This window comes from Alexandromys fortis, unplaced genomic scaffold, assembly GCF_014885135.2.
Source record: "Alexandromys fortis isolate MF-2015 unplaced genomic scaffold, M_Fortis_MF-2015_v1.1 scaffold_106, whole genome shotgun sequence".
Taxonomy (NCBI): domain Eukaryota; kingdom Metazoa; phylum Chordata; class Mammalia; order Rodentia; family Cricetidae; genus Alexandromys; species Alexandromys fortis.
The window spans coordinates 1466436-1490768 of record NW_026067980.1 but is presented as its reverse complement, the minus strand read 5'-3'; the positions used below and the strand labels follow the sequence as shown (position 1 = coordinate 1490768).

The following is a 24333-nucleotide window of genomic DNA, read 5'->3' as shown; positions in this document are numbered from 1 at the left end:
TGTACTGAGCTTCACCTATATCTTGGATTTCAAAATTTGACAGAGGGTATCTCATTATGTATCCCAGGATGGCATGTGTTCATGACATTAATACTGCCTGTTCCTTCTGAGTCATTGGATTGTAGGTACATAACCTTCCTGCCTGTTTTTGTTTGTTTTGAATTTTTATTTTAAAAAGAGTATTTTACCTCTGTGCATGGATATGCACCATGTGAGTACCTGGTCCTTACATTGATCAAAAGATGGTACTAGAAACCCTGAACTTGGAATGATGGATAGTTATGATGCCCCATGTAAGTCCTTGAGCCCACCTGTATGCAAGACTAGGAGGACTCTTTTCTCTTGAGCCATCTTTCCTGCTCTGTGTTGATTATTTGTAATCGGCATATTAATTGCTATTGTTTTCATTTGTCCATTTGTAACTTTTTAAACACAGTGCCTTTTAGTAAAATCTTATGTTGCAGTTTAAATTGGGGCACTTCAGGTTTCTGGTAGATGAATAAAGAGTTGAAGTGAATGCATAACGCTTTGTTGAAACTTCAGCGCAAACCTCTAAGTTTTTTCTATCTTTTATGTTTGTTTGATTAATTTTTTTCATCTGAAACAGGTATTTAATATGTATTTCTGTCTTTCTTAGAAGCGATTGCATGGACTAAGCTGGTATTCAACTCAGAGGCAGATAGATATACCTGCCTCTGCCTTCTGAGTGCAAGGATTAGAGGCATGATTCAGTGCATCCAGTTTTTTCATCTCATTTTTTTTGTAGTTAGGGATTAATCATTCATACAATTTCTCTTATATGTACTTTGTACTCTTGATCTGTTAATGTATCTTTCATTGTTGGTTAGTAGACATATCTCTTGCAAGGTGCTATCCCATTCAAAGGGTTCAGAAATGGCAGAGGTGAACATCCTATTCAGTTTGCTTCTAAAGTGACTTGGTGATTAAATTATGATGTCTATGTCATGGAATAAGTATGAGGTGCACCAGAATTACATGACTATACTGTCATATATATGACATATATGTCATATATATACAGTATATATTTACAGTGTCATATATATACAGTGTCATATATATACAGTATATATTTACAGTGTTGTCAAACTCATGCTTTCTGTTGTACACATGTATGGGATATTTTAGAATGCAGTGACCTATGATGATGTACATGTCGACTTCACCTGGGAAGAATGGGCTTTGCTGGATCCTTCCCAGAAGAGCCTCTACAAAGATGTAATGCTGGAGACCTACAGAAACCTCACTGCTATAGGTAAGACTGAACTATCTTTCATGTTTCAAATAAGGGGACAACTGTTCACTGGTTAATGATGCTCTTTTGTAATATGATTGAGAAAGAAGAATGGGTAAATAAGTCAGGCATGGTTTTAAGGTTTGCTTCAAGTGGTTACTAAATTTTTTTTACAAGTTTTAATATATAACATACATTTTTCTGGCACTATATTTTAGGATACAGTTGGGAAGACCATAATATTGAAGAACTTTGTCAAAGTTCTAGAAGACAGGAAAGGTAATTTTCATGGATAACCTGATACAAATGTACTTCTGAAGAATTTGTAATGTATCCTATATGTTTTAAACAAAAACAACAGTGTAAATAATAAAGTACATTGATGATTATTAAATTCTCACAAAGTTATATACCTTAATTTCAGATAGGTAGGCTGCATTTGCAAGTCATTCTTTTAAGAAAGAAGTCAAGGAAACAATGTCTTAACCTATATTACCATTTGAATCATAATACAATGAGAGCTGTACTGTAAAATTGTCAATCCATTTATTTCATATTATTCATATTATAAAAGATATTCATGTTGAAAAGGTGATAAGTATATCTAAAACTCTCTAATACACTATTAGTCTATAGAAAGGGTCGTTTAACCTGTATACTTGTTAAGTTTAGTGAGGAGGCAGTTAGAGTCATGAATCAAGGGGCAACTGTTGTGGAGAAGCCTTAATCCAGATACCACAAGTCTATGAGGACAGAGAGTCAAACTGTGTGAACTTAATGTGGAAACCTTATATTTGTTATTCTTCCTTTACTAGGTATATCTTATGCTACTCTGTATACAAGCCACATGAGCATAGGGATGTGAAAAGATAGAGCATACCTCTCTCTCAGAACAGACAAAAGATATGTAGCAGTCCCCATGTTGAGTAGACTTGTTGAATTTGATGCACAAGTATAAAAGTAATTGGTTTTCTAGTCTCCTTGTTAAGATATCAACAAACTCACATTTCAGAAAAGCACCATGAGTACTAGGACTGTGTAAATATTTCTGTTTGCCTTGGTTCACTTAGCAAATGTAGTATCACTCACAGTATAGGAAACTTTATGAATGCAATAAGAGTGGTAAAGCTCTGAGTTTTTTCAGTTCTCTTCAAATACATGAAAATTCTTGTGCAGAGAAAAAGATTCTGTAAATGTGAACCATGTAATAAATACTGTTATCAGTTCTCTTCAGAGATGAAAAGCAAGCCTTAATGAAGGGGAAAAACAAGATTATAAACATATAATTCCTTAACATATAATCCCTCTTTAAAATAGTACTAAATTGTAAAATTAATTTATACAGATAAAATAGTCAACAATGTATTAAATGTAGTAATGCTTTCACATGTACCATTATCATTGTAGGCATGAAAAAAGTCAAACTAGAGAGAAAACTTCTGTATATACTCAATGTGTTAAAGCCTTTGCAAATGATAGTCATCTTCACAGTCATGAAAAAACAGATACTAGATTAAAACCCTATGAAGAAAATGAGTGTGGTAAGGCCTTTTCACATCACAGTCATCTTCAAATGCATAAAAGAACTTACACTGGAGAGAAACCCTATGAATGTAATCAGTGTGGTAAAGCCTTTGTTTATCAGAGTTATCTACAAATTCATGAAAGAAGCCATACTGGAGAGAAACCCTATGAATGTAATCAGTGTGGTAAAGCCTTTGCACAGATAAATAATCTTCAACGTCATGAAAGAACCCATACTGGAGAGAAGCCCTATGAATGTAATCAGTGTGGCAAAGCCTTTGCACGTCATAGTCATCTACAAAGGCATGAAAGAAGGCATACTGGAGAGAAACCCTATAAATGTAATCAGTGTGGTAAAGCCTTTGCACGGCATAGTAATCTACAAAGTCATGAAAGACTACATACTGGAGAGAAACCCTATAAATGTAATCAATGTGGTAAAGCCTTTGTACAGCACAGTAATCTACAAAATCATGAAAGAAGCCATACTGGAGAGAAACCCTATAAGTGTAATCAGTGTGGTAAAGCCTTTGCACAGCACAGTAGTCTACAAAATCATGAAAGAACCCATACTGGAGAGAAACCCTATAAATGTAATCAGTGTGGTAAAGCCTTTGTTTATCACAGTTCTCTAAAAATTCATGAAAGAAGCCATACTGGAGAGAAACCCTATGAATGTAATCAGTGTGGTAAAGCCTTTGCATGTCATGGTTTTCTACAAAGTCATGTAAAAAGCCATACTGGAGAGAAACCCTATGAATGTAATCAATGTTGTAAAACTTTTGCTCATCACAGTAATCTTCTAAGGCATGAAAGACTACATACTGGAGAGAAACCCTATGTATGTAATCAGTGTGGTAAGGCCTTTGCACAACACAGTAATCTTCAAAGTCATGAAAAAATCCATACTGGAGAGAAACCCTATAAATGTAATCAGTGTGGTAAAGCCTTTGTTTATCAAATTTATCTACAAAGTCATGAAAGACTACATACTGGAGAGAAACCCTATAAATGTAATCAGTGTGATAAAGCCTTTGCACGGCATAGTAATTTACAAAGGCATGAAAGAACCCATACTAGAAAGAAACGTAATTAGTGTGGTAAAGCCTTTGTTTATCATAGTCATCTTCAAAGACATGAACTAACACATGATGGAGAGAAACCCTATGAATGTAATGAGTGTGGTAAAGCCTTTTCACTTCACAGTACTCTTCAAATGCATAAAAGATCACACACTGGAAATAAACTCTATGAATGTAATCAGTGTGGTAAAACCTTTGCATCTATGAATAATCTAAATCATGAGAAAAAATTCATACTGCAGAGAAACCCTATAAATGTATCCAGTGTGATAAAGTTTTGTACTTTATATAAGAGTAAAACTTTTTGTGCGCAACAATCTGTTAAAATCTTTGCATATTGCAATAGACATTGACAACCTGAAAAAGATACTGAGGACTTCTTATTATAAAGTATTTGGTAAGATCTTTAGCCAAAACACTTATAATCAGCTACACAATGATTTGGGATTCCCCTCTGTATTCTGTGAATGTATTTTATTACCTTGTTTAATAAAGAAGCTGCTTTGGGCCTCTGGCAGGCCAGAATAGAGTAAGGCAGGAATTCCAAGCCGAGACAGAGGAGAAAAGAAAGTGGAGTCAGACTTCATGTATCTGCTGAAGGAGACAGATGCCCTGGAACCTTACTGGTAAATCACAAGTCTTGTGGTAAAATAAAAAATAATAGGAATGGGTTAATTTAAAATGTCAGAGTTAGTTAATAAGAATCCTGAGCTAAGGCCAAGCAGTGTTTTAATTAGTATAGTTTCTGTGTGATTATTTCGGTTCTGGGCAGCCAGGAATGAACAAGAGTCCTCTGCCTACAACACAAGACTATTTCTTCTGTAGAAATAAATTTGACAGTGTTAACAATCTTTTCAAGCACTATGATGTCCTTTTTATACTGTTTATACTTACAAACTCATAGTAAAATGAATTTATGAAGCTCTATGTGTAGGGTAAATGGGCCAGCCAAAGAAACACAATCCTGACCCTGAAACCAGAGCCAGTGAAATACATAATTTTTGACTCTGAAACTGGAGCCAGAGAAATACATCCTGACTCTAAAACCAAGATAAAGAAACACACTTTGTTCCTGAATCCAGAGCCAATGAAAGTAACACCTGACCCTGAAACCATACTCAAAAGGTTATAAGGGGCCAGTGAAAGAACACACTTTGGCCCTGAAACAAGAGCTAAGGAAACATACTCTACCCTTGACTGACTGAGCACAAAACCAGCTAATCCCTAAACTTGAGCTCTACCAACCCCTGAGCATGCAATCCAGCCTATCTCTGCATTGTTCAAAATCAGGGATTGACATCTAACTAATTCCCACCCTGAGAATCTTCTCCCTTGGAAATCTCTGCCCCTAAGCATTCCTATATAAGTTCTGTACCTGTTTGGTTGGCATCTGCCCATTTCTGCTCTGGCAGAGGCAGCCCCTCTCTTGGATTCTTCCCTTCCAAATAAGTTTCTTGAATGAGTTTTGGGTGAAGACCTTTCACCGGAGTGATCAGAAACTCTGTAGTGGATTGGAACAGAGAAGCTTTGGTCACTTCTGCTGGCAAATTCCCTTAAAGGAGCAGAGCAGAAGTAGCAACTCTTCACCAGAGACTGCAACATTTCTGCAAGTTTCCCATCAACTCCAGTGAAGCAGAGAAGTAACAATTTGGGCTGAAGCTGAGAAAAAAAATTAACATCTCTGTTAGGAAACTCCCTAGTGGGGTGGAACAGAGAGGCACTGGACACCTCTGCTAGGAAACTCAACTCCCTTAGGGAAGTGGAGCAGAACAGCAATAGACGTCTCTGCTTTGAAGCTCTCTTAGCAGAGTGAAGCAGGGCCCAGCTGTGATGGCTCTCTTGGAGAGGAGCACTATTGTCACATCTGCAGGGAGAACATCTCCCACTGGACCACAGCCTTGGGTATAGCTGGACTTCCCAATAGTCAGTATATGTCAGGGACCATCTTTGACAAGTATACCACTTACCTGGGTAGGGGCATAGGGATTAGAAAAGTAAGAGGATGAAGACACAAGTGAAAATAATAAAACAGAAGCATAGGATAGTACCGGGAGGGAGTTCCAGTGAGTACTGTAAATTTGCCTGCATTTAATTTTCTATATACATTTATACCCCAATACAGCAGGGGGAAGAAGACAAAAGACTGCTTTAACGTGATGCCAAGGACAACCAGAACAGTTACTTGCTTCAGTACTTTGAGCCATCAAGTCCTTAATTATTGAGAAAACATTCTGTTATTCAGGCAGTGAATCCTAAAGGCAGTCATTCCCTAGGTCAAATCTCTTTAATTCAAAAGAAAGAGCAGAAGGATGTTTGAATTCTCTCACCTTTGCTCAAGGGGGAGTAGATATATCAGTATGGGCCCTTTTAAAGTCCAAAAGGCAAAACATCCACACCTTAGGTCAGGGTGTGTAGCCATGCCTCTTAACAACTTTGAGCGACCTCAAACTTTGACCTCCAGGAAAGGTGGAAATAGGTTCAAGGTTTTGGACCTCCACAAGGATACCTTTTCTCTTGATAGCTGTGGCTGTCCAGTACACTTTCCCTTCACAGCTGTAGGTATGGCCTGACTTCTAACAGTCAGGGTACCTTTTTCTTCAGAGCCCTAGGTATCAGGCTACCTTTCCTCCACAGCTTCAGTTCTAGACAGACTTCTCAACAGTCAGGATTCCTTTCTCCTCATAGCTGTAGTTGTCCAGTATACTTTCCTTCACAGCTGTAGGTATGTCCTGACATGATAGTGAGGGTACCTTTCTCTTTAGAGCTATAAGTACTCAGGGTGCCTTTTCTCCACAGTTTCAGGTATAGCCGGACTTAATAACAGTCTGGGTAGCTTTCCTATCAGCTGTAGGTATCCAGGATTGTAGTTGGAGCCTGCTCAGGCAGTTTCCGGAGCCATCTAGACCCAAACAGTCACACAGAAAATATATTAATTACAACACTGTTTGGCCTGTTAGCTCAAGATTCTTATTAACTAATTCTTACATCTTAAATTAACCCATTTCTATTAATCTCACCACAAGGCTGTGGCTTATCGGTAAGGTTCTGTTTTTGACACCTTTCTGCTTCAACAACTACATTGCATCTCTTTTACTCCACCTACTCTCTCTATGTATCTCTTCCAGCCTGACTATATTCTGCCCTGCTGTAGGACAAAGCAATTTATTAACCAATGGCAATAAAACATGTACACAGCCTACAGAGGGGAATCCCACATCACAGGATAACTTTCTTTCACAGCTATAGGTATAGGCCGATTTCTGACAATCAGTGTTGTGGGGAGGTTGCTTGTTTGGTTCCCAACCTCCTGGCTAGCTTAGATCTGAAATAACCACACAGAAACTGTATTAATTAAATCACTGCTTGGCTCATTAGCTCTGGCTTCTTATTGGCTGACTCTTACATATTAATTTAACCCATTTCTATTAATCTCTGTATGGCCACTTGGCTGTGACTCACTGGGTAAAATTCCCAGCGTCTGTCTCCAGTGGCTCCATGGCATCTCTCTGACTCTGCCCTTCTTCCTTCCAGCATTCAGTTCAGTTTTCTCTGCCTACCTAAGTTCTGCCCTATCAACAGACCAAGGCAGTTTCTTTCTTTATTAATGGTAATTACAGCACACAGAAGGGACTCCCACATTAAATTAGGGTATCTTTCTCCACACTTTGAAACTCTGGGTGGCCTGGAACTCACTATATAGACTAGGCTCTTCTAGACATCAGAGAGATTTGCCCACCTTGTCTCCGGTGTGTCTGAATTATAGATGGGTATATCACAAATAACTTTTTTTTTTTGGCTTTTCAAGAAACGTTTTTCTTTTGGGGTGTGTGTGTGTGTGTGTGTGTGTGTGTGTGTGTAGCCTTGGCTGTCCTAGAACTAGCCCTGTAGTCCAGGCTGGCCTTGAATTTACAGAGATCCATATGCCTCTGCCTCCCAAGTGTTAGGATTAAAGATATGTACCACCACTAAGGGTAATGTACTAATGTAATTTGTTTTTTTCGTTGGTTTAATAACAGTGAGTGACTGAGCCTGACTAGTTGGGGTAGCAAAGACACAGGTTATGGTCCTAACTCCAGTAACAGAAGAAGACTCCCATCAAATTCAGCCTTCCTGTCTTAAAGTCTACTGTCTTCCAACTATGAGCAATATTGTTTTTCTTTATCTTTGTATTATAATTCATCAAGGGACTAGAGCACAGTACTGTCTTTATTCTACAGATGGTTGAAACCCAGGCTCACAGAGATTGCTGGAATTTTAATATAATTAAGTGTAACTGCTCATCTTACTCATCCCATCATTCTAATGACTGATTAAATGAAGTTGAAGCCAACTAAGCCAAGCATGCTGGCACAGACGTGTAGCCATGATACTTAGAAAGTAGAGGTAGGAATGTCAGGATTTCAAAGTTACCCAAAATGAGAATGGTCAGTAGGGTATGGTGGGAGGCCCATTGAACCTAGGGAGCCTGTGATTTGCTCAGGACAGTGTCCATAGTCATTCCTGCTGCCCTAGAACTTCAGGGCTGTGGCACCAGCAAATGTTAGCTGAGGTATGTACCAATCCAAGTTTTCTATTCTTGATAATGTTTTCTGTCCAAGTCAACCTAGATCACTTAAGGGTCAGATTCATGTTGCTCAATAAAGAATTAAATTCCACAGTTGGGTGAATTAGCCTCAGGCAGAGATGAGATCCCTATTTGTGTATCTGAAACAGCATGTTCAATTCTGAAACCATAACACAAAACCAACAGAAACGGACCCAGCAGGCTTTATCCATATATTTGCACTTATTCACACAGACTTCACAAGGAAGGAATTAGAAGGGGGAAAATTTGGGAACAGAAGAGGACAAGGAAGGAGGAAAGTGATACAATATGTTTTAATTAAAATGTATAAAAATAAATTTTAAATGAAAATGCAGCTTAGCTTTTCATTTAAAGATTGAGATAGCTTAACGATTAAGAACACTGGGTGCTGTTGCCAGAAACCATGATTGCTAACCATCTCCCGTAACTCCAGTTCCAAGGGATCTGGTTCACTCATCTGGCCTCTGCAGGCACTGCACACAGACACCTGTGGGCAAACACCCATGTTCATAAAATAAAACTTGAAAAAAAATAAAATTCTGTACAGAAATCACAGACTTGAGATAAACATCAGTCTGGGCTTTCTATCAAAGAAGCACCTGTGGCCTTTCTCTGAGCCAGCTTGCTTGGAGGTAAAAGAAGGCTTATTCTGAGGTTAGAATGGCTCAGAATAGCTGTTGATTTAAGAACAATCACAATGTGGAGAGGTGACTTTTCCATAACATTTTTTTAAAATTTGTGTTCTATGTCTTTTGTGTGTGTGAGGATTGTGGCATCAAGACATCTCTTAAATGTATCTTTTAGATCAGAAATTAAGATCTATATATTTTTAAATCATATATTATGATATATTTTTATTTTGATCATAATGCATAATCTAAAAGATAGTTTTTCTCTGTAAATCTCCATCTGCCTAAGTGGCTAGACTGGCTTTCTCCTGTTCCTATTTAAACTGTTCAATGTATAACCTCAGGCCTGAACCTAAAAAAGACTTAAGGATGACAGCGTATGTGGAATGCAAAATCTGGCCCAGGTTGTCTCCTCTTTTAGCATTAATCACCGCTGAATGCATACTGTTATTAAAGGAATTTATGTCTATTAAATTTTAAGTGTGTGAATGATTTATCCCTGGGAAGGCATATTAATTCTAGAATAGCAGTACCTCCAGCATTGGAGACAAACTTTTTTATGTTGAATCAGGTAGCCTTGATCATATGTGTGAGCGATACTTTTCTGGTCAGAAGCATGTCTCCAAGCAGAAACTACCAGAGATGATTAAAAACTTGTTCACTGACCTTAGATTTCCAAACAGGTAGAGTGCCTGGCACTGAGCGGTTACTCTTATAGGACCACAGAGTGACCACAAGTGTTGAATAAAAAGCAGTTATAGCACACAACAGATAATCCAAGATGGTAATGCCATAAAATCCAGCTTATGAGTGAGATATGGCATACTGTTCCCTGACTTGACAAATATTCCCTAAATTAAAATAATAATACCCCTTTTCATTCACCTAGAGAGAGAGAGAGAGTTTGGTATTTATTACAGAAAGAGAAGTTGTGTTAAAACAATGGTGGGACAGTTTAAAGATCAATTCAATTTTATTTTGTCCCATTGGATTCTTCCATGGAAAAATCTTAGAAAAGGTCAAATGGGTTTAGGTTCTAGTAAAAAGGCTACAGGAATACCTGACTTAAGAATTGTGAGATATCTATCCTCACTACTACTTTTAGAAGTTGTTTCAAAATGGTATTATGTGACACCTAAAAAACGAGCTCAATTATCTATGTACTTAATAAACTATGAACTTAAAAGGTACAACGAAGAAATGGACTTGAATATATCAGTTCCTTCACAAACATCATTATTTTATGCTTTTCAAGTGCATGTACAATGGTTTGTTAATATGTCCTGGTGTGTGATTTAAGTTGTGTGAAGTTAGCCAGTGGTGGCTCACGGTTTTAATTCCAGCACTTGGGAGGCAGAAGTAGGTGGATCTCTGTGAGTTCGGGGCCAGCTTGCTCTACAAGAGCTAGATCCAGAACAGGCTTCAAAGCTACAGGGAAACCCGGTCTCAAACAAACAAACAATCAAAGAACAAAAAAGAAGTCGCGTGACGGTGCTAGGAATTGATGATAATATATGGTGGTTGGATAAGGGGTGTTTCAACACTGGAACTCTTAAGAAAATATCTCTGTAAGATGACTGGGAATTAGGAAACAAGAAAAGAAGTATTTGGAAGCATTTTGGAAAAACAGCTTTTTTCAGTGATCCTAAATTGAAGTAGTAAAAACATATGAAAGTGTTTACATATTGCCAACTTTTGCACTAGACTTGACATATTCTTTTACTTTTTATTTTTCCATTAAAAAATTTACACTTCCTCCCCTCTTCCCATTCCCCTCCTGCTCCCCCACTTACCCTCCTCCCTCCCCTCCATCCCCATCCCTCCTTAAGAGAGGGCAGGAAACCCTGCCCTGTGGGAAGTCCAAGGCCCTCCTCCCTACATCCAGGCCTAGGAAGCTGTGCATCCAAATAGACTAGGGTCCCAAAAAGCCAGTACATGCAGTAGAAACAAGTCCCAGTGGATTTATCAATGGCTTTGCAGTCATCCCCCATTGTCAGCCACATTCAGAGAATCCAGTTTGATCACATGCTTGTTCAGTCCCGGTCCAGCTGGATTTGGTGAGCTCCCATTAGAACACGCACACTGCCTCAGTGGGTGGACCAACCCCTTGCAGTCCTGACTTCCTTGCTCATCTTCTCCCTCCTTCTGCTTGCTCTTCAACTGGACCTTGGGAGCTCAGTCCTGTTGCTCTGATGAGGGCCTCTATCTCCATTCATCGCCGGACGAAGATTCTATGGTGATATTTGAGATAATCATCAGTGTGATAGTGGGGCAAGCCAGTTTAGGCACCCTCTCCTCTGCTGCACAAGGACCTAGTTGGGGACATCCCCGTGGACACCTGGGATCCCCTCTAGAGCCAAGTCTCTTACCAACCTTAAAATGGCTCCCTTAATGTAGATACCTTCTTCCCTGCTCCTATATCCACCCTTCCTCAATTTCCACCCTCCCACTCCCCCAAGCTCTCCCCAGTCTTTCCCTTCTCCCTTCTCTCTCCCCCTCTCTACTTCCCCAACCCCATCCCACCCCTACCCTCACCCCCATGCTCCCAACTTTTGCCCTGTGATCTTGTTTGCTTCCAATTTCCAGGAGGATCTATATATGTTTTTCTTTGGGTTCACCTTGTTATTTGGCTTCTCTAGGCTTGTGAACTATAGGCTTATGCCCTTTGTTTATGGCTAAGGTCAACTAGTGAGTGAGTACATAACATATTCATCTTTTTGGGTGCAACCACTTTGGAAATCAGTGTGGCAGTTTCTCAGGAAATTCGGGATCAACCTACCCATGGACCCAGCAATACCACTCTTAGGAATATACCCAAGAGATGCCCAATCATACTACAAAAGCATTAGGAAGTTGGGGATTTTTTCCAAATTAGAGTACAACAAGTGGTAAAAAAAAAAAAAAAAAAACAAAAAAAACAAAAAAAACAAAAACAACAACAACAACAACAACAACAAAAAACCTTGTCCTTCTTTGCTGTGGGAAGATGTTTCTGGAGCCAAGGTCTGATGTCTCACATCTGGACAACATCTTTTTATCTAGAAGAAAGCATTAGTGAAATTTGTTATCTAAATAACATCTCATATAGACTTATATCTAATATCTATGGAATGCAATCCCTTGTTATTACCAATTCTTTTAGTCTTTGATTAAATTTTATTCTTGAGTACTGAAGAACAATGCAGGTTGCCAAAATTAATCTTTTTGTGTTTCAAGGCCAGTTGCACAACTAGTCCTCAGAGGTCACTTTGGCTTGGAAGGAATCTCAGACTCTTCAAGTCTCTCTTTTATCATTTGTCTATCAATGTGAGAATAATGCAAAGGCTGTGCTTTATGTACTGTGGCTTCCTTTGAAGCCTTGAGGAAATATTTTCCACATTGATCCTCCATTTTAGACTTGATAATGTTTCAGATTCATTGAGTGGGTTCTCAATGTCCTCCATTAACTGGACAATAAGTGATCAATGGCCTTTGTTTCTAGGGACCACATTGACCTTGTATGGAAAGGGGAGAATTAGAATAGCCTCTAAGAATGATTATTAAGCACCTAGAAGATCAGTTTTACACCAGTTTTGTACTTTTAACTACTTTATAATATTTCAATAGCCAGATACATCTTAATAAACTTTGTTTGACATACATTTTAGCAAGTCCTTGAAACAGTTGATATCTGACCTTGCCAACTTCAATAAATATATGATCTCTAAATCTCATCCTTTATATACCTTAAACAACTTACTCAGACCATCATAGCTGTGAAACCTTTCCTGTCTTGTTTATTCTGGAGCCACCCAGTCATCATTATCTTCATATATCTAAGTCTTTTTTTCATTAAGGGCATTTACACATTTATGTTCTTCTAACATGTTCTTTTATGTACTGCTTCCTTTTTCTAATATCATGAGAAATAGAAACATTGACATATATGTCTATGATCTGTCATGAGATTTTTCTCCCCTGTGGAAGAGGGGGAAGCAATGCCTATCCCAACTGTAAGTCCCAATGAAGATACAAAGTACAATTTCACCAAAGTCCATCCTGGGGAACCAAGGAGTTTATTGAGCTTACTTACTGAACATGCTTGAAAAGACACTTACAAGGATTTTGATACGGTAGTGGTTTTAGTAAAAAATGACCCCCAATGTCCCGTGGAGAGTGGCACCATTAGGAGGTGTGGCCTTGCTGGAGGATGTATGTCATAGTCACTTTCTGCTGCCTGTTGATCTGGATGTAGAACTCTCAACTCTTTCTCCAGCACTGTGTCTACCTGTATCCACCATGCTTTCTGTCATGATGATAATGGACTAAACCCTCTGAAACTGTAAGCCGGCCTTAATCAAATATTTTCCTTTCTAAGTTTTGCTGTGGTCATGGTGTCTCTTCACAGCAATAGAAACTAACTAAAATACCCAAAAGCATCCACACAGGAATGTCTCCACCCAGTATGTACAATGGCTCTCCCATGGCTGCCATATGTGGAACTTACCTTCTCTCTACTCTTCACTGCCCATACACTCATATTACTTTTCTCAGTGTTTCCTTATTTCAAGCATCCTCTATTTTAATGCTACTTTGAAAACCGACTTAACTTTTTATAGCAGTTTTATATTTGAAGCAAAATTGATCAGGAGAAACAAAGATTTCTCACATCCCTGTGCTCACCAACACACTCTATAATTTCATAGTTCACACTGTAATTTTTAGTTACTAATTATTTGCAAAATTGTTTTCTACCTTTCTTCTCTAAAATGGAGTGATTCGTTCTCATAGGAACACAACAGCACTTCCACAAGGCCCAGCAGCGCAGAGCCGCAGCTGCTGCAGTGAGTCAGGAGTTATCTTGGAGCCGTGTCCTTTCCTCTTCACTCCACCAAAGAGAACAATCTGTGTAGACACTAGGTAATTCAGAAAGTAACACGACACAGGGTGCTCACCCGGGAGTTCCGGAGCTTCTGGACAGCGTCTTTCATCTTTTCTTTACAGATCTCTACCTTCTTGAGAGAGTCCGCAATTTTACTCTTCAAGCTGTCTTGGGCTTCTTTCAAAGAAACCATTGACAACTTTAGTTCATTCTGTTGAGAGACATTTTCAGCAATCAGGCCAGACAACAACACTGGTTACTACTGTTTGAATAATCCAACAGCATTGCTCATGCCTGCTGTAAACGGGTAAAACTGACTTCTGACCACCCTGGCCTGCTTAATGGCTGTGGCTACAGATCAAGCTCCTTTGTGTGACACTAAACACCCTCATGATGTAGGAGGGTCTTCTACCTATCTGTTGCTTTCATTGGTTAATTAATAAAGAAAACTGCTTGGCCTGATAGGTCAGAACATAGGTAGGTGGGGAAGACAGAACAGAATGCTGGGAGGAAGAAGGCAGTGAAGCAGTTGCCATGAAGCTCCGGCCCAAGATGGATGTAGGTTAGAATCTTCCCGGTAAGCCACCACCTCGTGGTGCTAAACACATTAATAGAAATGTGTTAATCAAGATGTGAGAGTTAGCCAGTAAGAGGCTAGAGCTAATGGGCCAGGCAGTGTTTAAAAGAATACAGTTTCCATGTAATTATTTTGGGTAAAGCTAGCCGTGCGGGAGCTGGGTGGCGGGAAGCAGCCAGCAGCTTCTTCTACACCCTCAGGGGCATCTCCGAGATCCACAGCATCCTGTTCCTAAGAATATCCATGGATGGGGCTGGAGAGATGGCTCGGTGGTTAAGAGCACTGAACGTTCTTCCAGAGGACCCGGGTTCGTTTCCCAGCACCCACATGGCAGCTCACAACTGTCTGAAGATCCAGTTGCAGGGGATCTGATACCTTCACACCAATGCACATAAAATAAAAGTTAAAAAGAAATAAAATGGTTGAGATGGTATTTAAAAAAAAAAAGAATATCCATGGATCCTTGAAAATCTCCTCTCATCCTCTACATCCCTTCCATAAGCAGCACAACACACAATGTAAACATCATAATTTTTAATTATGTATTTATTATATGTATAATATTACGTGTATTTAATCATAATGTATTTGATGTGTTTTCATATTAACTGCATGACCTGGCTGGAGTTTGAAAAAGTTACTTTTGTTTTTCTGGTACTCAAAGTAATAGCACCTAAAGGGTGTGTGTGTGTGTGTGTGTGTGTGTGTGTGTGTGTGTGTGTGTGTGTGAAGTGCATTCCTATATGATTAACTTTGGGTATGTTTTATTCTCTTCATACATTTCCATGTGTTGATGTTATTCTTTTTTCTTTTATAACAGTTTCTGGATTTAAGTTGAAAAAAGTTGCCAGGTGGTGGGACACCTTTGAAGGGAAAAGGTGACAGAGAACTACTAACAGTCACATAGCTCAAACACTGCAGGATACTCAAACTTCAAATGCAAGGTAACAGAGGGGATGCTTACCAAATGCTTGGTCTTCTCTGAAATATCTGACATCTTTGGGAGCATGCCCCTCTTGCAGCACTGTCTAAGAGAAAAAAAAATTGTGTTAATGATTCAAAATCCAAAAATTAAACCACTAGCTACTTCCTTATTCAATAAAGGTAAGAAAAAGAGGGAGTGAGAAGATTAGATGGTGTCTACTTTCTTTATCCTCAGGCCTGATGGGGAGTCTCACAGAAGCACAAATGGATTAAGAAAGCCTTGGACTGGTGAGGCTCTCTCGTTGCTGTGCCTGTGAGAGTGATTCTGGAGACAACTAACTCATGAGGACTCTGACCTAATGGATGGATCAAACCTGAACAGGCTGTCAGGAGGCTGCAGAGCTACCTGCCTAAGAAAGCAGGCCTCGGGAGGATGCCCACTGCCTTGGCATCTGGGAGCACTCCTTTTGGCTTCCTGTTCCCATTCAATAAGCTACTCTGCCGTGCTTTCCTGTCATGATGAACTGAACCCTCTGAGACTGTGAGCCCAAATCAACCTTCCTCTTGTCTAACGCTAATACTCTAGCAATTAAAAATAAAGAACTGCATAATCTGTCCTAGCAACACTGTAACACTTCAAAAATTAATACGCATATTGACAGGGAAAGTTCCTTTTTAAACAGTAACTTATTAGGTGTTTGTGGGATCTACGGAGCAGCACAAAAACTCAGGCAACTTAGAGTCAGCTGAGACCTGAAAATTATCATATTTTCTCATTGATTTGCACCTTTTGCTTTTTTTTTTTTAATCACGACAAACCTCCCAAACCCCAGCTTCACAGAAATACAGGGAAAGTACCACAAGCTAACCTGAAACTGGGAACTAAGTATTTTGAGCTAGTGCAAGCTAGATGTAGAACACTACCGTATTTCCCACAAATACGCAAACTGACCCAATGCCCCTTGAGCGTTTGCTGCAGTGCCCAGGGTACCACAGCCACAGCAGAACCAAACACAAGACAATACTCAAGAATTCTATGCATCCAGAATGCACATAGCCTGGCAACACAAACAGGTGCAGCAACATGCTGATGGCTCCTTCAGTAACTGAAAGCCAGCTGTGTGCCCCCCCCCCCAGCCACATGTTAAAGGGCCCGCATATACTGCTTTCTGCCTAAACTCCTGGTTCAGCAAGTACTGCAGCTCCTGAATGTCATCCATATACTGCTTGAACTCTTCTTGCTCTTCAACTGGAACCGAACTAAACACAAAAAGAGATCAAAACAGTGTGTGCATTCTTAAATTTGAAAGATGCCTTTGATAATGAAGTAAAGGGTCTGATTTCTTGTTTCTGAATTATATACCTTCAAGATAACCATTTAATAGATGACTTTATCTTCTACTGGAAGAAAAATAATCAGATGAAAGCCTTCAATTTTATACCATCTCATTGGCCCCACATGCACACACCCATCTACCGTCCCTCCCACCAGAATGACCACAGTATTCCTATGATGTCAATGCTAGTTTACCTAACTGGGCCTTGGCTCTCAGCACCACACACTTCCCAGTGTGGGATCAGCCACTCTCCTATGCTACCATCCTTTCCGTCAGCACCTACTTATCTGTACTCAGTGGTTCTGTCTTAACTTGATACAAGCTATAAAGTCATCAGAGGAAGGAGTCTCAGCTGAGGAAATGCCTCCTTGACACCCAGTTGTAAGGCGTTTTCTCATTTAGTCATCAGTGGGGGAGGACCCATCCAATGGTGTGTGATGCCATCCCTGGGCTGCTGGTCCTGAATTCTGTAAGAAGGTGGGGCTGAGCAAGCAATGAGAAGCAGGTCATTAAGCTGCACTCCATCTATGCATCAGCTCCTGCCTCCAGGCTCATGCCCTGTTAAGAGTTCCTGTCCTGAATTACTTCAGTGATGAACAGCAATGCTGAAGTGTAAGCCAAATAAACCCTTTCCTCCCCAACTTGCTCTTTGGTCATGGTGTTTCCTTGCAGCAATAGAAACCCTAACTACGACAATATCCAAAGGTCTAAGTTTTACTTTAGACTATCTAAGGTATTGTGGTGTGGGAAGTCCTGCTGTATATGTGTTGCTTTTATTGGTTAATGAATAAACAAGCTGCTTTGGCTAGGCGGAAATGATACCTGTTTTGTTATATATAATTTTACTTTGTTAAAGTTAAAACCTTCCTCTTTATTTAAACAAAAAAGGGGAAGTGGTGTGGGAAGTCCTTCTATGTGTTCCTTTTATTGGTTAATGAATAAAGCTCTTTTGGCCAGTGGCTTAGCAAAATAGGGCAAGGCGGGAGTTCCAAGCAGACAGAGGAGGAGAAAGAAGGCAGAGTCAGTGAGAAGCCAAGTAGCCCCACCAGGGACAGGACATTACCCGGTAAGCCACAGCCAAGTGGCAATATACAGAATAATAGAAATGAGTTAATTTAAGATATAAGACTTAGCTAAAATTACTCTTAAGCTATTGGCCAAACAATATTACAAATAAGCCGGGCAGTGATGGCGCACGCTTTTAATCCCAGCACTTGGGAGGCAGAGGCAGGCGGATCTCTGTGAGTTCGAGACCAGCCTGGTCTACAACAGCTAGTTCCAGGACAGGCTCCAAAACCACAGAGAAACCCTGTCTCGAGAAACCAAAAAANTGCATTCCTATATGATTAACTTTGGGTATGTTTTATTCTCTTCATACATTTCCATGTGTTGATGTTATTCTTTTTTCTTTTATAACAGTTTCTGGATTTAAGTTGAAAAAAGTTGCCAGGTGGTGGGACACCTTTGAAGGAAAAAGTTGACAGAGAACTACTGACAGTTACACAGCTCAAACACTGCAGAATACTCAAACTTCAAACACGAGGTAACAGGGGATGCTTACCAAACGCTTGGTTTTCTCTGAAATATCTGATTTCTTTTGGGCATGCCCCTCCTGCAGCCCTGTCTAAGAGAAAAAACAATTGCGTTATTATGATTCGAAACCCCCAAATTAAACCACTAGCTATTTCCTGATCCAATAAAGGTAAGAAGAAGCGGAAGAGAGAAGATCAGATGATGCCAACTTTCTTTATCCTCAGGCCTGATGGGGAGTCTCACAGAAGCACAAATGGATTAAGAAAGCCTTGGACTGGTGAGGCCCGCTGTCACTGTGCCTGTGAGAGTGATTCTGGAGACAACTAACTCATGAGGACTCTGACCCACTGATGGATCAAACCTGAACAGGCTGTCAGGAGGCTGCAGAGCTACCTGCCTAAGAAAGCAGGCCTCGGGAGGATGCCCACTGCCTTGGCATCTGGGAGCACTCCTTTCGGCTTCCCGTTCCCATTCAGTAAGCTACTCTGCCGTACTTTCCCGTCATGATGAACTGAACCCTCTGAGACTGTGAGCCCAAATCAACCTTCCCCTTGTCTAATGCTAATACTTTAGCCATAAAAAATAAAGAACTGCGTAATCTGTCCTACCACCACCAAAACACTTCAAAAATTAATATGCCAATTGAAAGGGAAAGTTCCTTTTCAAACAGTAACTCTTTAGGTGTGTGTGAGATCTGCTGAGCAGCACAAACACTCAGGCAACTTAGAGTCAGCTGAGGCCTGAAAATTATCATTTTTTCTCACTGATTTGCACCTTTTGGGTTTTTTTTTTTCTTAGCATGACAAACCCCCTAAACCCCAGCTTAACGGAAATACAGGGAAAGTACCACAAGCTGACCTGAAGCTGGGAACTAAGTATTTTGAGCTAGTGCAGGCTAGATGTAGAATACTACCATATTTCCTACAAATACACAAACTGACCCAACGCCCCTTGAGCATTTGCTGCAGTGCTCAGGGTACCACAGCCGCAGCAGAACCAAACACAAGAGTTCTATGCATCCAGAATGCACATAGCCTGGCAACACAAACAGGCACAGCAACACGTTGATGGTGTCTTCAGTAACTGAAAGACAGCTGTGTGCCCCCCCACCACCACAGCCACATACCGCTTTCTGCCTAAACTCCTGGTTCAGCAGGTACTGCAGCTCCTGAATGTCATCCATATACTGCTTGAACTCTTCTTGCTCTTCAACTGGAACTGAACTAAACACAAAAAAACAGATCAAAAAAGTGTGTGCATTCTTAAATTTGAAAGGTACAAATAAAACTTATGCCTTTGATAATTAAGGGTCTGATTCCTTGTTTCAAGATAACCATTTAATAGATGACTTTTATCTTCTACTGGAAGAAAAATAATCAGACAACAGCCTTCAATTTTATGCCACCTCATCGGCCCCACATGCACACACCTATGGTGATCCCTCCCACTAGGATGTCCATAGTATTCCTCTGTTGTCAACGCTAGTTTCCCTAACTGGGCCTTGGCTCTCAGCACCACACACTTCCCAGTGTGGGACCAGCCACTCTCCTATGCTACCGTCCTTTCCATCAGCACCTACGAATCTGTACTTTTCTATGTTGACACAAGCTATAAAGTCATCAGAGGAAGGAGCCGCAGCTGAGGAAATGCCTCCATGACAGCCAGTTGTAAGGCATTTTCTCATTTAGTGATCAGTGGGGGAGGACCCATCCAATGGTGTGTGGTGCCATCCCTGGGCTGCTGGTCCTGAATTCTGTAAGAAGGTGGGGCTGAGCAATGAGAAGCAGGTCATTAAGCAGCACTCCCTCCATGGCCTCTGCATCAGCTCCTGCCTCCGAGATCCTGCCCTGTTAAGAGTTCCTGTCCTGAATTCCTTCAGTGATGAACAGCAATGCTGAAGTTTAAGCCAAATAAACCCTTTCCTCCCCAACCTGCTCTTTGGTCATGGTGTTTCCTTGCAGCAATAGAAATCCTAACTACGACAATATCCAAAGGTCGTTTTACTTTAGACTATCTAAGGTATTATGGTGTGGGAAGTCCTTCTGTTTATGTGTTGCTTTTATTGGTTAATGAATAAAGAAGCTGCTTTGGCCTGTGATGGGGCAGAACAGAGCTAGGCGGAAATTATAACTGTTTTGTTGTATATAATTTTACTTTGTTAAAATTAAAACCTTCCTTTTTATTTAAACAAAAAAAAGCGGGGGGGGGAGTGGTGTGGGAAGTTCTTCTGTCTATATGTTGCTTTTATTGATTAATGAATAAAGCTCTTTTGGCCAGTGGCTTAGCAAAATAGGGCAAGGTGGGAGTTCCAAGCAGACAGAGGAGAAAGAAGACGGAGTCAGTGAGAAGCCAAGTAGCCCCACCAGGGACAGGACATTACCTGGTAAGCCACAGCCAAGTGGCAATATACAGCTTAATATAAATAGATTAATTTAAAATATAAGTCAGCTAAAATTACGCTTAAGCTATTGGCCAAACAATATAGTTTCTGTGTGGTTATTTCTGCTCTGAGCAGCTGAGAACAAACAAGCAGGCTCCCCCAACAGTTTTAGCCATTTATTTTGATTCTGCCTTTGCCTGTGTTTCTATAAAGTTAACATTTATCCTCTCGGTCTATAAGAACTCTTCACACACTAGGAACACAATATGAGCCCTGCCACCAGCTTAGCAATGCTTTGCATCGTATGCTGCAGACACTCTCTCCCGCTCTCTTTGTCCTGAGATCTAGTTTGGGATTTATTTCTATCATGCTAAACTGTGATATGTGTCTCCCACTCCCAGTCTCTTAGTTTACTGCTGCCTATAAAGGCAATTTTACCAGAGACCTTAAACAGACAACCTCAAAGACATCAATAGTTTGGCTCCCAGCACCCATATGGCACTCAGAACCACATGTAACCCCAGCTCCCGGGATCCAACAACAGGATCCAAGGGGACTAGGCATGTACATGATATGTATCATATATGAAGGTAAAACATACTCACAAAAATAAATAAATCTTTCAAAAGCTATTTTTAAAAAGTTCAGTAGCCAAAATAAGGCAAGAATTGGAGAACATGGAAATACATAAAGATTATAAGGAAGAAAGATTAAAGGTAAATTTAAGTCTGATCATATCAATAACATTAAACACAAATGAGCTAAGCACTCCAATTCAAGGGCAGTGAGGATGAAAAGAATAAATTCACAAAAGATTTCATTATCTCTATTAATCATTCAATACAGCAACTGAAAGAAAACCTGAAGGAATGTTACTAACCAACTGGTGCAAACTGGGGAGTGCCCTGCCCAGCGAGGAAATGCAAATGCAGGCTGTGTAACAGCACTGCCGGCCCTGGGGATGGATGTGCAAGCAGGTCCTAAGACTCGAAAGTGATGCATCACAAGAGTTCATTGGACAGTGGCAGAGTCTGACACTGTGTCCTCTGTGGTATGCCATGTGCTGCAGTGAGCAGGAACAGTAGGGATAACAAAGAGTAGATTATTCCAGAGAGGAGAACAGCATCAGAAAGCACAAAGGAAGACAGAAGGGGAGCTGACAGAAAGTCAGCAGCACGGGGCTCCAGCTGCCCACCTCCCACATCCAAAACTAAGGACCCCAGCTACAAGCATGCCAACAGATGAATGAGGGAAGAAACTGGCTGTGTGAACCGTGCCTGATTTTATCCTACGGCAGTACACTTGGTGTAAAGGTAAGCATCTCCATGCACGGTGCTAAGAAACTGGATATCCACAGTCTAGAGAATGGCAACCTCAGCTCTTAAAGCACAGGATGAGGTCTTTAACCCTGAACATCTTTCCAACTCTTTGTTTGAGACAGGGTCTCGTTGTGTAGTCCAGGCTGGTCTGGAACTCACTTTATAGCCGTTAATCCCAGCACTTGGGAGGCAGAAGCAGGTGGATCTCTGTGAGTTCTAGGCCAGCCTGGTCTACAAGAGTGAATTCCAGGACAATTAGGGCTGTTACACAGAGAAACCCTGTCTCGAAAAAAACAAAATAAATAAAAATAAATAAAATTAAAAAAAAAGAATAGCAACCTCAGGAAAGTGGTCAACTGGTGTCCTCCACACATCTTTATGCTTCACAAATTTTCCATTCACAGCAAGATTGGAGTAAGGACTAAGTAGTTCTCAAGATCCCTTCCACCGGACCGCTCTCTGTCTGCGTGAGTGGTACTTCTGTTAGGGATGCGGCGTCACTGTCACCCATGCTTAGAGGTGCTCGCTGCCACCGTGCTGTCTGCTCGCTGTGACTACTGCAGGGAGCACACACGTCCCACTGTAGGGCACACAGGGCTTTCGTGTTCTGGCTAATTGTTTCTCTTTCTCCACTAAGCCTCGCAATCGCAGATTCTTTGTCTCGTCCTGTCTCCATCATTTTCTTTCACATGTCATGGATTTTCAAACAGCCTTTCAGATTGCCTTCCTTCACTTTATACCATGCACTTGCGTCTCCTCCGTGTTTTCTCGTAGGTTGACAGCTCAGTTCCATTTAGCACTAAATCCCCTCCCACTGCCTGGATGCAGTTTATTTACCGACCCACTGAAAAACACAATGGTGTCTGAGGTTTAGAAACTGAACAAAGCTACTAACAGCTTCTCTGTATGTGCTTTTACAGGAATATAGTTTGAATTCCTTTGTGTAGGTACCAAGAAGCCCAACTACTGGATCATAGGTAAAAACAGGCTTCATTTTGTCAGAAACTGCCAAAACGGTGACAGCCCAGTGCACTGCCATAGTAAAGAACTCAGGTTGCCCCAAGTCTTCCTTAACCCTTCAGATTGCTGAGTCTCGAAATGTTGTCAGTTTTAATAGGTATGTGGCGTATGTCCGTTGAGTTTTTTAAATAAAAAGTATCAAAGTAATTTAACACAGAAAAGGTAATGTTTCAACAAGTATTGCAAAATTGTAACTACAAAAGGGGAGACAGGAACTGCGACTCACACCATATACAATAATTGAAACATTAAACAAGCAAGACAATCTCCCCCAAGCACTTGGAGGCAAATCTCAGCAAATCAAGCTAAGGTTTCTTAGAAAGACATACAGATTTTTTTTTAAATCAACTAAATATTCAAAACTGAAATTTATTTTGTATAACTATATAATTTAAAAGACAAATAACAGAGAAGAAAATACCTGCATAATCAGCTGAAAATTTATTTGAGAACTATCTGAAGCACAGTAAGATAAACAGACAAGGTGCTGGAAAGATGGCTCAGTGGTTGAGAGCATAGCTCTTCCGGATGACCCGTGTTTGATTCCCAGCACCCACCTGGCAGCTCACAACCACCTGTCAGTCCAGTTCTAAGGTATCTGACGCCCCCTTCTGAACTCTTTGGGCAATGTACACACACAGTACACAGGTATACAGGCAGGCAAATACCCATACACATAAAATAATTTATTCTTAATTTAAAAACCATTTAAAAATAGACAAATGATTTGAAAAGAACTCTGCCAAAGAAGACATACCACAGTAAATAAGCAAATAAAATATGCTGTTTTATTGATCATCAAGGAAAAGTAAACTAAAACCACTACACACCCAGCAAATGACGAGAATTAAAATCACTCAAACCATGGTGGATATGACTCAATGGAAACTATAGCATATTGCTGATGGGGAGACAGCCACTTTGGAGAGAGTTTGGCCACTTCTTAAAAAGTGAGGCATGCACTTATCACACAAACCAGATTCTCTACTCCTCAGCATTTAAACACACCAATGAAATCATATCCACACACTTATAAACATGAATACTCACAGCTGCTCACCAATAATGACCAAATCTTAGAAACAATTCAAATGCCTACTAATTGGTTAATAGGTAAACAAATTGGGCCAAACACATACATGAGAATACTGCAAAAGCAAAAGAAACAAAGGACTAATAAATTCAGCTAATATGAATACATTTCAAAAGCACTGTTTAAAAGAAGCCAGACAGAAAAGACTGTACTCTTCTATGACTCCATTATATGAAATCTGATGAAAAGCTAAAGTGATAGAAGACACATCAGG

The 24333-nt window shown here is 40.3% G+C and overlaps 2 protein-coding genes across 5 annotated transcripts in view; one reads left to right on the top strand and one right to left on the bottom strand.

Annotated features, from left to right (window-relative positions):
* The window catches only part of LOC126511205 (zinc finger protein 431-like), a 42404-nt gene extending 23814 nt beyond the window's left edge, over positions 1-18590 (top strand). Inside the window, exons 2-5 of one of the 4 annotated variants that reach the window (XR_007594619.1) lie at positions 1150-1276; positions 1474-1534; positions 15334-15457; positions 18532-18590. Coding sequence is in view for 2 of the 4 variants with exons in the window: in XM_050158232.1 (XP_050014189.1) it covers positions 1150-1276; positions 1474-1534; positions 2663-3875 (1401 nt within the window). In the remaining 2 variants the exon portion in view is untranslated. Of the gene's footprint in view, positions 1-1149; positions 1277-1473; positions 1535-2662; positions 3895-15333; positions 15458-15672; positions 17825-18193; positions 18242-18531 lie in introns of those variants that run through there. The other 3 variants (XR_007594618.1, XM_050158233.1, XM_050158232.1) reach the window with 3 other exon arrangements.
* The window catches only part of Nuf2 (NUF2 component of NDC80 kinetochore complex), a 30396-nt gene continuing 17233 nt past the window's right edge, over positions 11171-24333 (bottom strand). Inside the window, exons 2-5 of the mRNA XM_050158234.1 lie at positions 15478-15541; positions 14010-14147; positions 12038-12113; positions 11171-11306 (exon numbers count right to left, since the gene is read on the bottom strand). Coding sequence (XP_050014191.1) covers positions 11278-11306; positions 12038-12113; positions 14010-14147; positions 15478-15541 — 307 coding nt within the window. The 3' untranslated portion in view covers positions 11171-11277. The remainder of the gene's footprint in view (positions 11307-12037; positions 12114-14009; positions 14148-15477; positions 15542-24333) is intronic.